This window comes from Rattus norvegicus, chromosome 6 (genome assembly GCF_036323735.1).
Source record: "Rattus norvegicus strain BN/NHsdMcwi chromosome 6, GRCr8, whole genome shotgun sequence".
Lineage (NCBI taxonomy): Eukaryota > Metazoa > Chordata > Mammalia > Rodentia > Muridae > Rattus > Rattus norvegicus.
Window position 1 is genome coordinate 15,332,088 of NC_086024.1, and position 14,057 is coordinate 15,346,144.

The 14,057-nt window shown below is 43.1% G+C and overlaps 2 protein-coding genes and 1 long non-coding RNA gene across 23 annotated transcripts in view; 1 reads left to right on the forward strand and 2 right to left on the reverse strand.

Annotated features, from left to right (window-relative positions):
* The window catches only part of Camkmt (calmodulin-lysine N-methyltransferase), a 381,129-nt gene extending 380,250 nt beyond the window's left edge, over positions 1-879 (reverse strand). For 6 of the 7 annotated variants that reach the window (XR_010052079.1, XR_010052080.1, XR_010052078.1 and 3 more), the window contains exon 1: positions 683-820. Coding sequence is in view for 2 of the 7 variants with exons in the window: in XM_039112121.2 (XP_038968049.1) it covers positions 683-820 (138 nt within the window). In the remaining 5 variants the exon portion in view is untranslated. Of the gene's footprint in view, positions 1-682 lie in introns of all 7 variants that reach the window. The other variant, NM_001134463.1, reaches the window with a different exon arrangement.
* A 140-nt stretch (positions 880-1,019) lies between these two features.
* Prepl (prolyl endopeptidase-like) overlaps positions 1,020-14,057 on the forward strand; it is a 29,719-nt gene continuing 16,681 nt past the window's right edge. For 2 of the 15 annotated variants that reach the window (XM_063261602.1, XM_006239697.5), the window contains exons 1-5: positions 1,284-1,436; positions 2,623-3,162; positions 11,421-11,543; positions 12,761-12,827; positions 13,522-13,728. In XM_063261602.1, the coding sequence (XP_063117672.1) occupies positions 2,884-3,162; positions 11,421-11,543; positions 12,761-12,827; positions 13,522-13,728 (676 nt within the window). In that variant the 5' untranslated portion in view covers positions 1,284-1,436; positions 2,623-2,883. Of the gene's footprint in view, positions 1,169-1,263; positions 1,437-2,212; positions 3,163-11,420; positions 11,544-12,760; positions 12,828-13,521; positions 13,729-14,057 lie in introns of those variants that run through there. The other 13 variants (XM_063261603.1, XM_063261610.1, XM_008764456.4 and 10 more) reach the window with 13 other exon arrangements.
* On the reverse strand, positions 8,322-10,916 carry LOC134479091 (uncharacterized). Its single transcript, XR_010052160.1, has 2 exons — positions 9,040-10,916; positions 8,322-8,994 (listed from the first exon to the last, which is right to left on the reverse strand). It is a non-coding gene; the product is annotated as an uncharacterized LOC134479091 (long non-coding RNA).

The window sequence follows — 14,057 nt, forward strand, 5'->3', positions numbered from 1 at the left end:
GTCTTAGTTACTTTTCTATTGCTGTGAGGAGACACAAAGACCAAGGAAACTTATAAAGCTTCACTGGAGCGGTTTGGAAGAAACGAGTCAATACATTTGGATTCCTTGGTACATCTTGGGCAGCGAGTATCCTAATAACTACTTCAAACTTAGAAGATAAACGTCTGGGTTTCAAGTGGCGGGAAAAAGAGAAAGCAATAGCTTTTCTTCTCCGCTTTACTCTCGGATGTACATTGCACGGAAACGCGGGCAGAGTCCCCATCCCATTAGTGAACCTTGAGGTTCTCCAGAGACGTGGGACCAAAAAGTGCACCCAGGAAGTCGGTGACCGCAACCAGTCTGGGACTCAAAAAGCAAAAAAATAAAATAAAATGGAAAGGGCAGGGAAGCAGAGCTGCACGCGGTGAAGAGAGGCGGTCCCACCCATCAGACAGGCGAGCAAAAGGACTCTATTTGGAGCTGAGTTTCTAGGACCTCGCTCTGGCTGTCCCGCTCTCCAACCCCGCCAGATTCTCCCTTTTTTGGTGGGACAGCGTAGATGAAGCAAGGGGGCGCTTCTCGCTTGGCTCCTGACGAAAGGGGAAGTCAGCACCCGGCTGCGGAGAACCGCGAGCCGCGGCGGCGCGTCCCGTACCTGAGAGGGGAGTGGCTACAGGCAGAGGTGGCGAGCGCTAGCCCTTACCTGTCGCAGGAGCTTCCACCGGACAGCCCCCTTGGGCGCCGAGACCAGCGACCCTTGGCTGGCACTGTCAATCATGGGACCCTTGCCCGCCTCTGCCTCAGTCTCTCCATCCCCAGCAACCGCGACCTGCGACTCCATCACCAGGGTTGACTGGACCCGGAGGTGCCTCCGCCACAGCTCTCCCCAGTCAGGACCTGCCAACTTCTTCCCTGTCAGGACCTGTGACGCCGGGCCTCTCGCCCACAGCCCTTGCTTGCACCCTCCCCGAATTCCGCATTTCCGGTATTCGCGTCTCCTTGGCAACCAGAACAGCGGCGTCACATCATTGCACCAGTTTTCTGGTGGCCATCTTAAGTGAGGGCGAGCCGGAGTGGGATGGGACTGTGGAATAGCTGCAGAGAGGGCTTTCCTCGTTGTTTTCTTCTTTCCCGCTTTGTCTCTTGCTCGCCATCATACCAGAAAACCAAAATTCAGGTGTCTTTTAAGGTGAGTGAGTCCAGGAAGAGAAAGAGCCCACCACTGACCATAATAAAGATGGCGAAATGTGCTTCCCTATCAGGCTGGATTGGTGTTACGTAGACCAGCGTGCTGCAAACTAGCTCTGGGCGGCGCGAGGTAGGTTGTCATTCTTGCTGGGTGCTGAAGGCAGGCTTCGGGTGGACAAGTCTGAGGTTACTGCAGCTCCTTCCTGAGAGCTTCGGGTTCTCGTATTTGTCTTCTCTACCTTTGCTCGTCCAGCTGTCTTTCAATTTGCGTACGTATACAAGGGTTGCTAGTGGGTCCCCTTTCCTTAGTCCTCTCCCCACCACCTTCCAGCCATTCCTCACTTCCCTACTCCCTTTTTGATCCCTGTCTTTTCTGTCATGCTAAACGGTACCATTCCCTCACGTCCTGAGACTACGACGTGTCCGGCTGGCACAGTTGCACGGGGAAATGAGTAGGTGCTCCTGGGAACACCCATTTGCCTACCCCACCTGTACCCCTATCCTTGCACTCTGTCTTCACCATGAAGATGGTGGGTGAATGGATTAGGCTATGGGGACAGATTAAGCGATTTAAGAGCATTTTTCTTCTAGGCTACTGCTCCACCGGCCCATTATTTTGCTGCGACATAAGAGATTAAGGGGGGGAGGGGGCGTCATAGCTGGTCGGATCTATGGCAAAACTGACGCAGTGTTGTTGTGCTACCAAGGAAGATTTCTCTAATTATGCTCAACAGTGTTTAACATAGCTAAATTATTCCTATGCTAATAATATTAACGATCTTTTGTTGAGTGGTTACTACGTGCCAGGTACTGGGACTCAGTTTTTAACCTAAATTGTCTGGTTTTGTTACAAAACAACAACCCCAGAGAATAAGTGCTATGGTTAATTATGATTAATGTTTCACAAGTGATGAAATTGAGTCCAGATGTAGTTAACGTGCAAGGCCCAAGACTTAAACCTGGGTCTCTGCTATGGCAGGTAAAATGAACTTACCTTCCAGCAGAAACCAAAGATGACCCTACATTTTATTTTTTCATCTTGCAGTTGTTTTTAATTAATTATCCTTTTATGTCGCTCATGTACAAGAGGAGGAGTCAAGTCAATTGGGCGTTTCGATGTATCAAGTGAGTTGGGAAGATGTCTTGAGCTCCCCAGAGCCACCCTTGGGTCCCCTCAACCATGAACAGCACTCTAGCTTTCTCGTCAAGTACATGTGAAGCTGTGTGAAAAGTATCTGGCGCCTAGGTTCACTCAACAAATATTAATCCCCCTTTTCTGAAGTGATTCAGGCTTTTCCAGTTTGTCTTTCACATACCAAAGATATGCCCAGAATTATGTAAGCTGAAAGCCACTTTGCCTTTGAACCCCCTCTGAGTACCTGATTGCGACTAAGTCCATTTACTCGTTTGCAAATTTTTATTTTGTTTGTTTTCTGTTTTTTTTTTTTGTTTTAGTTTGCCCATACGTTCTCCAGAGTCACTGCTGCTTAGTTTGACCCTAGAAAAACTGACTTGACAGATGACATGTTTAAGTCACGCCTGCCAAGAAGTATGATCTGAATGAACTTAACTCATACAAGTTTTTAAATGCATTTAACCTAAGTTATCAGATGTCTACAATTATTTGTAACCTAAGGGGCTCATGACACCAAAGGGGAGGGATAAAATGTGGAGGCCTCAAATGCTGTAATATCCCATTACTGTATAATTATTCGTATGAAATCATTCACGTGCTGGCAGCCCCTAAGGAAGCAAAAACCAGGGACTTTGCCATTTGCCACCATGCAGCAGACGACCAAATTATTTCTCGGAGCTTTGAAGTATAGCATTCCTCATCTTGGGAAATGCATGCCGAAACAGAATTACTGTAACGTCGCTGACCCTTATTACAATAGACTAAGATTGAAAAACTATCGGCTAACCAAGTGTCTGCAGAATAAACCCAAGATATCAGAATTAGCACGAAACATCCCAAGTCGGAGCTTCTCACGTAAGGTATGGACTATTCAAATTAATCTATTTGTAGGCCATTAATACTAATTTTAGTTCATAAATAATGGGTAAGGTATCCATTACTAATTTTCTCAGTAATTCTAATTTGACTTTAAGATTTGTAATCAATATGAGTATATTTGTAGTCAATATGAGTATAAAAAGCCATATGTGAACCTATAAAACTATAGCTTTATATATACATACATATAATGTATATAAAAGTGCAGATTGATTGAAAGCTGATTTGATCTCAAATTTTAATGTACCTGTAAATGTGTTTTAAAATATAGCTTTCTAAAATTACTAAAACACCAAATTATACCTCTCAATAAACCTAATAATATACCAATTCTTGTATGACTCCCAGGTTAGTCACCGTCAAAAAGTGCTATGTAGTTGTGCATTATTTCTCGATACAAAGGAATGAAAAGCTATCATGCATTTTGGACAACTGAAAATACTGACTGTTTTTCTGTCTGGCCCCAAACTGTGGGCTTGACTTCAGCCCTGAGCAACTGGTTGCACTTGTAGAGAGAGTAACCATGTATTCCAGTTAGCCTGAGACAGGCCTGCCGTCACCTGTTGCTCTGTGTGATTATTAATAGTCCTCTCTCCTCTCAAAAGTGTCCCATTTAATCTGTCATGTTACATGGTCACCATACTTAACTTGAAATCAAGCTGTTCACCCGCTTGCTGCTTTGACAGATATCCTCTCCTTCTGAACTCTGTCCCTCAGACTCCTTTCACTACACTTGGGGTGCTAGAATTTACAGTATCGTAGCATTCCTTGACCATGTCAGTCATTGTTGTATCTGTTTTGGTTTCCTCTAATTGTGGCAGATTGTATATTTTTAAAGTTATTACTCTAGCTACTTTCAGTGTGGAGCCCAGAGGCATTAGTACAGTCACAGGATTGTAATTCAGCTATAACCACTATTTCCAAAACCTTATCCTGTGGCCCTCCCCAAGACATCCCACAACAGTGTGTTTCCCTCAGCCCTGAGACATCTAATCTGTTTCCTACATCCATGGATTTACCTATCTAGTGTTTTGGGGTGAGCAAAGGCACACAATACTTAGCATCCCCCCCCCCCCCCCGAGCTAAGGACCGAACCCAGGGCCCAAGCGCTCTACCACTGAGCTAAATCCCCAACCCTACTTAGCTTTTCTTTATCTGGTTTGTTTTCCTTTGCTAATGTTCTTAGGATTTCTCAATGCCATAGAATGTATCATAACTCCGCCCTCTCTATAGAGATAACGCTTTTTATAGAAATCTACATTCTGTGTATCCACCTGTTGGTGAACACTCAAATGTATTCTAAATTAATCTTATCTTACCTAATTTTGTTTTTTTGTTTTGTTTTTGGTTTGCTTTGAAATTTTTTTCCTTTTTTTTTTAAATTGGACTTTTTTATTTATATTTCAAATGTTAGTCCCTCCTTTCCCGGTTTCCCAGATATAAGCCCCCTAATCCCTCCCCCCTCCCCTTCTTCTATAAGGGTGTTCCCCCCCAACTACCCCTCCATATTCCCCTACACGGGGGCGGGGGAGGGCGTCCAACCTTGGCAGGACCAAGGACTTCTCCTTCCACTGGTGCCCAACAAGGCCATCCTCTGCTACATATGCAGCTGGAGCCATGGGTCAGTCCATGTGTACTCTTTTGGTAGTGGTTTACTCCCTGGGAGCTCTGGTTGGTTGGTATTGTTGTTCTTATGGGGTTGCAAACCCCTTCAGCTCCTTCAATCCTTTTTCTAATTCCTGCAACAGGGATCCCATTCTCAGTTCAATGGTTTGCTGCTAGCATTCGCAGCTATTTTTGCTATGCTCTGGCTGAGCCTCTCAGGAGACAGCTATATCCAGCTCCTGTCAGCATGCACTTCTTAGCTTTTGTTTTTAGTTTTTACTCCATGGTTGTTCTTAGCTAACTATTTGATGCACATATATGTCTCTTCCCTTTAGCTTTTCATGTTGGTCCTCTCCCTTCCTGGACTTCCAACATTTCAGTCTTTTAAATTGCTTTCCTTTGGAAAGTTAGCTTGGCTCTATGATTCTTAACTGTATGCACCTAGAAACTTTAAAGATTCCTTTTCTGTTTTGTTTTGTTTTTTGTTTTTGTCTCTTAATGTAGACTTACAATACTGTATGCTCATAAAGCTTAAGGCTTTACCTACTGGGCTAAGCCTTTGAGTTGCTTTATCGTGCATCTTGAGTAGAACATTTTGTCATTTTTGTCTCAGATTATAAATAGTAAGAGGAGTTACCATCAGAGTAGCAGCTGTGAGGTTAGCTCAGACCCTAAGCCAAGAGGTTCTCTGAAACCATTTGTCTCTGAGGCAACTGTTAATTTTGTCATAGATTCCTAGAAACTGACCTGACAGCAACTCTACAAATAGAAGCTCTTTTAGGAACCTCTTCCCCTGACAAAACTGCTCTGCTTCCCTGCGTTTTGTGTGTCAACAGTTCCTTCTCTGACAAACGAAATGATCAAAATGGTGGGGTGTTTACTCATTTATGCTCTGAGACCTGGGGAAACTTTTCAAAAGATAATCCCATAGCTATGAAAATACTCTGAGGACAAAAATGCATCTTTCTTTCTTTTGGGAGGTTCCTCTGAGTTCCAAATGTGTCTCCTCTTACAGGTTAGAGTAAAGTAGAAGGCCTTTAATCGATCTATTTAAAGACCAACTACTTACATAACTTAACAGAATAACAAGAGACGACATCATATGTAACAGAAATAATGAAAAGGAAAAGAACTGGCCAGAGCTAGTATGACTCTAGACTAGTCAGGGATCTTAATCAAACTCCAACCTCACTGTGCCTTGTTATCTTAGCAACAGATTATCATATAACTTTGGGATCTTTTATACCAACTTCTGCACTCTAGACATGTGCCAGGAATCCTGGGAGCTTTGTAGAAATGCAGATTGCTAGATCTCAGGCCATCTCTGTTAAATCAGAATGGCTGTAGGCTAAGGATCTAGTTTCTCCTTTATTTTTGAGGCAAGATTTTTCTGTGTTGAGCAAAACTATTGTTCATGCAATCCTCTTGCCTTAGCCTTTCAAGGAACTGGGATTATAGGCCTCACATCCAGCCAGAAGTCTGATTTTTTTTTCTAAGTTCCTTTGGTAACTAAACTGCAAGCCCTGCCTGCCACTGACCCTATATCTATATTTAGAAAGTGGAGATTCTTGGTGACTAAGTGCCGCTGATCTAACTCTGATTTGTTTAGTTGTAACGTTCTTTTCAGCCAGTATCTGGTTACCATAGCATGTTAACCAATCCTAGGATTTCCTCCATTGCCCTTACATTTGCCAGTGATACTCAGAGAGTAGAGTCAGAACAGAGACCATTGCCCTTACCTTCCATTCCTCCTTGCACTGTTCTTCCTACAAATAAATAACTTCAGAAATAATTCACCATGACAATTTGAACAAGATAAAGAATTTAGCAGCGTGTGGTGGCACACCCCTTTTTTTCCAGCACTCAGGAAGCAGAGGTTCTCTGAGTTCAAGGATAGCCAGGGCTGTACAGAGAAACACTGTCTCAAAAATAAAAAGGAGGAGGAGGGATGTGTTGATTATAGGTTTAATATTTCATGTGAGACAACTACCAGAAACTGTCAAGAGAGTCTTTTTGTTTCCAAATTTAAGGTTTTAACACATTTTCAAATTTGTAAAATAATTTTCTGTTTATTTAGAGGGTCTCAAGATTTACCTTTTGGGGTGAGAGACATGGCTTAGCAGATAAGGGCACTGACTTGCCAACGCTGAGTCCAGGACATGGGTCCCATCCCTAGAACTCACATAGAGGAAGGAGAGAACTGACTCTTGCAAGTTGCTCTCTGACCTCCACACACGATGGATGGATGGATATGTGGATGGATGAGAGAGAGAGAGAGAGAGAGAGAGAGAGAGAGAGAGAGAGAGAGGAGTTTATCTCTGTATTAGTGTTGGATAACACCAGTAGACTTTTCCAATGATGAATAATCCAGTCATTCTTATCATTTTTATGAAGAACTCTACTTGGTCACATACCTGTTGGAATTCTTACTATTAATGGTTTTGTTTTGCAAACAATAGGTCAATCCCATTTTATTTAAGACTGGTTTTGTGTGGTTGCTGCTTGGGTGTGGTTGAGACCAACCCAGGAGCTTTCCAGTGCTTTACTTGTAAGCCCACGGTTGATGCTCTTCTACCCTTTTGGGGAAAACTAATGATCTTGTCCTTCTGTCTTATAATAGTCTCATGATTTCTCACTAGTGTCTCCCAAAAGTACATACTTTTCCCTTCGAAAAGCCTGTCTCTCCCTGCTTAGATTTCTGTGCTGTTCTAGCCAATCCATGACTAAGACAAAGATCTCTGCCTTCACGGATGTTAAATTTGTTTTTCAATGAAAATGAAGATAAGAATAATCAAGTGAGGGCTAGGCTTGTAGCCCTATCGGTAGAGGGTTTGCTTAGCCTGCTAGAAGTTCTGGATTCAACCAGCATAACAACTGGGCATAGTGCCAGCTTCTGAGATCCCAGAACTGAAGAAGAAGAGGCAGGATGGCTGTTAGGGTCATCCTCCACTACATACCATAAAGGGACATCCAAGGCCAGCCTGGGCTAAATGAAATTTTCTTTCTGAAACAAAAAGAATAATGAGTTAGAGGTGAGCAGTACAGTGGAGAACCAAAAGAAGAGGAGGTTCAGGGAATGGCAGGAAGTAAGCACACCCTAAGTGAGATGAGAAGGTCGGGGTTGGGCTCAGGGACAGTGTGCATGTGAGCTTAGACTTAAGATTGGAAGAACTGAAACAAGCAAGCGACAGCTCAAGTGGACAAAGGGGGAGACTTCGCCCTGCCTTGTCACTGAGTTTAGTGTCAGGTTATATTACTCTAATGAAGCCAATTGAATAATTTTACCTTGTTTCCTGTTTTCTTAAATGGTTGATTATGAGTTTTTTTCCCTTTTGAATGGGGGGGGGGGCAATGAGGGAGGCACAGAGGTAGGAATAGCTGAGGCAAGAGTTCTTTGTACAGCCGACGTAGGTCAAACTCAAATGATGATCTCACAGAGGCTGTGGTGCTTGCCCCAGTCAGTATTGCAGCATGGGGAGGCAAGGGACTCAGGTTCCCTCCCCTAACTGAGGAGCAGGCGACAGCCGACAAATTCTGAGGAGGGAAAGCCCATTTTTATTACACATGTGGCCCCTGTTAGGTGGAACATGTTCTAGTAGATGGCCCACCACACTGAGGAGTATATGGGCAGCACAGACGTGTCCACTGTGGGCTATAAAGGGGGAGGGGACATGAGCTAGGCAGGGAGTGGGTCGGTGGAGGTGGGCCTGATGGTAAATATGGTCAAAATAGGTTATATGCATGTGTGAAATCCTTAGATGACCAATACGATACATTAAAGTGGAGACGTTTCATCTGTTGAAACTGTTTCCATGGTTTTCATGTGTAATGCCCTTTGTCTTCTTTTCCTTGTTTTACCACACATTTGTCTTTTTTAGTAGGCTTTTAGGGATGACGGAAGAGCTCTCTGTTCTTGCTTCTCTCTCCATTTTCTTTGTTAAGCAGTTTTATTGAGACATGCAGTTTCCCCTCATCTTGGACTGTTCTGTTGGGAGGCGCAGAGTCAGTTTGACTGTTTTAGCTAAAGCATTGACTGCTGGTTGTCTCTCTGGCCACTAGGACATCCTTCTGTCTGTAGGAACTCTGGTGCCGTGCAGACGCTACACAGTACTCCTACCCCAGTGGTTCCCTTTGTCAAGGATTTCAGCCCTATCTGCTTCACCAGAGCACTTCAAGTGATTGGGCTATGATACTTCCTCATTTGTTACCTCGTGTCATTCTGTAAGGGCTCTTTAAGGTTCTTTATTTGTTACCTCGTGTCATTCTGTAAGGGCTCTTTAAGGTTCTTTTTCGATTTTAATTTTTACGGATACAGACTTTGTTGTTCATTTGTGTGGATTTTGCTTCTTCAGTGTATTGTAACCAATTAGTTGTTATTCTTTTCAATGCTCAAATTATCCCACATGTGGGTAGTGGACACCCCTTTGCACTGTCCCTTGTGTCCTGTTGGCATGCCTCTGTTATCCTGAGAATACTTCCTTTGTGGTACAGGATTTTCCAAGCCTACCTTGTGCTGTCCTTAGCTGAGATCTGGAATTAGCCACTTATTAATGATCTCATCTCCATTCTGTTTTCCTACGTCACAATTTTATGTCTTTAGAGTTTAACATCTTTCCCACAATAAAGTTTGATTGTTAATACCTGTCATAGTTAAGGTGGGTTTTTGTTGGGCCCTGTGGAAAGAGGTAAAAGGTCTTCTTTCTGCTCCTGAAAAAGTGATACTGTACATGAGACCTTCTGAAGGGTTCAGCAGGGAAGGGAGTTCGGCTCATCGGATAGCGTGCACGGGGCCCTGGCTCAGACTCGCAGACCACAAACTGGAGTGACAGCACTCAACTGTAGTCCCGCCCGCTAGAGGTGGTGGAGGGCCAGATGTTAAGGTCACCTTCCTCCTGAGACATAGCAAATGTCAGTGCAGTCTGAGAGTCACAATATTCTGTCTTAAAAAAGGAAAAAGAAAACTTTCCAGGAAGACCAGCAGTATCCTCGGGATTCAGACCTCAGTTTCAGAGCTTCTCATTCTCCACAAGAGACTTTCAAGACAAACTTGCAGCCATATTCTGCTTTATCAGTTACCATCCCAGGCCATTTCAGAGGGTGACAGATAGATATTGCCTTACTCCAAACATCAGCCATGTACATATGAAAATGCAAGAACATGAGGGAAAATAAATATGTCAAACCCTCATTATTTTGACTGCAAATAATTTTTCAAAAAATTACAGCTGTGCTTGAAGAGAGACGTGGAGAGGCTGGTAAGAAGCTCATTGGCTCACGAGCTTGTTGCCAGGACTTGCCAGTGGGGTTCAGTTCCACGTAGTGAAGGAGAGAACTGACTCCCCCCAATATGAAAGAAATAAATATATGATAATTTTAAAAGAAAGTAGATACTGAAAATTAAGACTGCCATAGCTGCTCTGATGACTCATTAAATCTAATCCAAGCCATTAGAGCATCCCCAAGGTTTTTAAAGAGTGACTTTGTGAAAGTAATTCTTTCCCGTTTAGTCTGTTTTGATGGGTTTTCTGTTCTATTGTACTTCCTTTTAGGTTGTACGCTTCTTAAATCTAATCTACATATGTACCTTACGGTCTCAACATTGTTGTTAAGTGCCATGAGCGAGCGAGCGAGCGAGCGAGCGAGCGTTCTTCAGCAGTAAGCATGAATCAGCTTACAAGGGGCTCCCTGCCACCCTGGCACTGTCTCTCTGCACTTGTCATAACCAGCAAAGAGCTAAAGAATCAGACATCTTGACTGAAATTCTTCTGCTTAAACAAGGCAAAGCAGTGGAGTGTTGGTTGAGTGAATGTTCTACACATTGGCACTTGAGGGCTCCGCCTTACCCAGTGGTGGTGGTGCTCAGCAGGAGAGGCCCCCAGAAGTGTGGGTGGATGATGGCCTTGTTTATCCATCCCTACTTACCACTAGGTTCCGTTGTTTTTGCTTCCTTTTTCATAATAAACTAACCCTTAAACAGAAAGGGAGGAGCCAGGCAGAGGTGGAGCGGGCCTTTAATCCCAGCACTCAGCAGGCAGAGGCAGGCAGATATCTTGGCTTTTGAGGCCAGCCTGGTCTACAGAGTGAGCTCTAGGACAGCTAGGACTATAGAAAAACCCTGTGTCAGAAATTGAGAGACCTTGTCTTCTGAGCCACTCTCTGATCTAATGGACAGTTCTATCAATAGATAAATAAATAAATTTAACAGGATAAATATTGTAATTCTCTGAATTAGTAACCTACAGCTAGTAGTTAAGAAATACCTTCCTCTCTGACACTGTCCTCCTTGTAGGATAGTATGGTACTTACAAAACTCAACTGGCTTTTCCCCCCTGCGGCTCATTCTGATTAAAGATGTAAAAGCTCAAAGGATTCTCTTTCCTCCTTAACTGTATGTAGTGTTTCTGAACATTGCCTGGGCTTCTTGTTGCTTCTAGAAGTATCTTAAGGACTCATACTTGTAACGCATCAAGTGTCATTTTTTTTTTTTGATGATCTTAAGAAAGGACAAGATTTATAAAACACACTCTATAAAACACTTAACAATATACGCCTGCATGAAAAATGTAACAATCCTAAGAGCTGACACTTCCCATGGTTTTGAAGGTTTTGATCATACCACCAAAAATGTTTCTAGGATCTTCTGCCTGTTAAGCCAGAGAGTGAAAATTCCATTTCTGAAGACATGGATGCATTTGAAAAAGTGAGGACAAGGCTAGAAACACAGCCACAGGAAGAGTACGAAATCGTCAATGCGGAGGTGAGCTACGCAGTGTCTTCCAGGAGGGCTGTCTGTGTGGTCAGTTCAGGGAGTGAGGCACCTTGCACTTCCTAGGCAGAGCACCCCATCCAGATCAGGTCCTGCTCGGCCTGTCAGGCATGCTGAACACCTTCAGCCATCAGCAAGAGAGAACACAATCTGTATGTTAAAATGTAAGATAAAGTGCCTAGGGTAGTAGGTGAACTCTGGGAAGATGCAGGGGAGCAGCAGCTCGAGTGTGAATTCGTGGAAATCCCAAGAAGTTATATACAACAGTTCATTTCTTTGTTATTTCAGAAGTATTTACATGTCCTGTCTATATTTTAATAAAAGGAAATTCTCTTTAGTAAAGCTTAAGTACACAGTTACTCATTTTATACTTACCAGTCATAAATACTCAACTGAAATAAATTGAACAAAAAGATTGAAAATTTTTTAGTAAAACTGAAAAACAGCCCACAGACTATTAGTGAAAGTCACGTTCACAGTAAAATACAAATAGCAAGGATGACCCAGATCCAAAAGGTGCCGTAATATAGTGTGGCTTACACCGCCTGAAGTGAGGTAGTCAGTCAGCTGCATTTCAGGTGTTAGACAAGAACTCCGTACACACACACACACACACACACACACACACACACACACACACGTGTATAGTTAATATTTAGTTTCTTGGGGTTGGGGATTTAGCTCAGTGGTTGAGCGCTTGCCTAGCAAGCGCAAGGCCTTGGGTTCAGTCCCCAGCTCCGAAAAAAAAAAGAAAAAAAAAAATTTAATTTCTTAATCTCAAACACTGTTTGTCCTACCACCATATACTTCGTATAAAATCAAGTCGATGACGACAGTGATTGTAAAAGAAAAGATACCAGAATATTGGTTGGCATTTCAGGTTAGCCAGAGTTTTTTTGTCTGTATCGTTTTAGATTATCGTTATGATGCTACTTGATATTGTTAATTGAGTCTCACTATACAGATATTAGACGAGCAGCATAGGTTTTGTTATGCCCTTGCATTTATGTATTGGAAATCACCAACAATTCTGAACTTAGGAAAGCTGTTTCTTGCTACCTGTGTTGTAAAAACGGTCCGTTTCATCGTTCATTCACATACCTCAGTAGATCTGACTCTATGGTAGGGTCATCTCTTCATCTGAAGTAGTCAAACCATTAAATAATTAAATTACTCTCAAGTAAGTCTTGTTTTCTCCTTATTGTCAGATTAAACATGGCGGCTTTGTCTATTATCAAGAAGGTTGCTGCTTGGTCCGTTCCAAAGACGAAGAAGGTAGACTACAGTTCTTCCTCACTGATGACCTGGCTTCCGGCGTCAGTTGTTCACTAGGCTTGCCACATAACAGTTGCTCAAAGCTATTAGAATAGACTTTGTTAAAAATTATTTCTAAGCTTTTTAACTGAGTGGATTTTACTATCTGGGTTGTCTTAAGGTACAGTTAACGACCCACATTCAGGAGCTTTAACACAGAGAAGGGAGATGGGGTCCAACATGTTTGAAGTATGTTCTGTCTAGGTGCTGTGCTAGGCACTTTGCATGTGTTACATGTGTTAGGTATGTTCTCTTTGTAAATTTGGTAAATACTAGACCAGTGGTTATGAACCTGTGGGTTGCCACCTCTTGGCAAACCTCGAACTTCAAAAGTATTTACATTATGATTCATAGCAATAGCAAAATTACAGTTATGAAGGAGCAACAAAAATAATTTTATGGTTAAGGGGTCTTAACATAAGGAACTGTGTTCAAGGGTCACAGCGTTAGGAAGACTGCGACCCACTGTCTTAGACTAAGACAGTAGCTCATAGGTTGATACATAGAATAATATTGAATAAAATATTTTTAATAATTGTAGAAGGACATCAGTCTGTGACCTCAGAGAATGTCATTTTAACACATTAAGATATAGTTTAAAATGAATTACAAGGATATGTTGTGGAGTTCTCTCTTCCCTACTCCCTTTGTGCAGCTGACAGTGATAATTATGAAGTTTTATTCAACCTGGAAGAACTTAAACTGGAGCAGCCCTTCATCGATTGCATCCGAGTTGCTCCTGATGAGAAGTACGTGGCTGCTAAGATAAGGGCGGAGGATTCTGAAACCTCCACCTGCATAGTGGTGAAGCTCAGCGATCAGCCTGCCATGGAAGCCTCTTTCCCCAACGTGTCCAGCTTTGGTAAGCCACCAAGTAGTCTGGGAAGACAGCCGTAGGGAGCCGCTCACATGGGGTAGCGAAGGAAATGCTATCAGGGCCAGGTCTGTTTCCCTCTGGGCTGCACATCTTCCTATGGCGTTCTTCTTACAGAGTGCTCCCTCCTTTAACTGTGGCTCTAAGTGAGTTACTGCACCACTGGGTTCACGGGGGACTGGAGAGGTGGCTCAGTGGCTAAGAGCATGTCTGCTATTCTTGTAGAGGACCTGTGGTCAGTTTTCAGTGTCCGTGCTGGGCAACCCAGATCCACCTGTAGCTCTTAACTCCTGGGGGATCCAACAGAGACCCACATG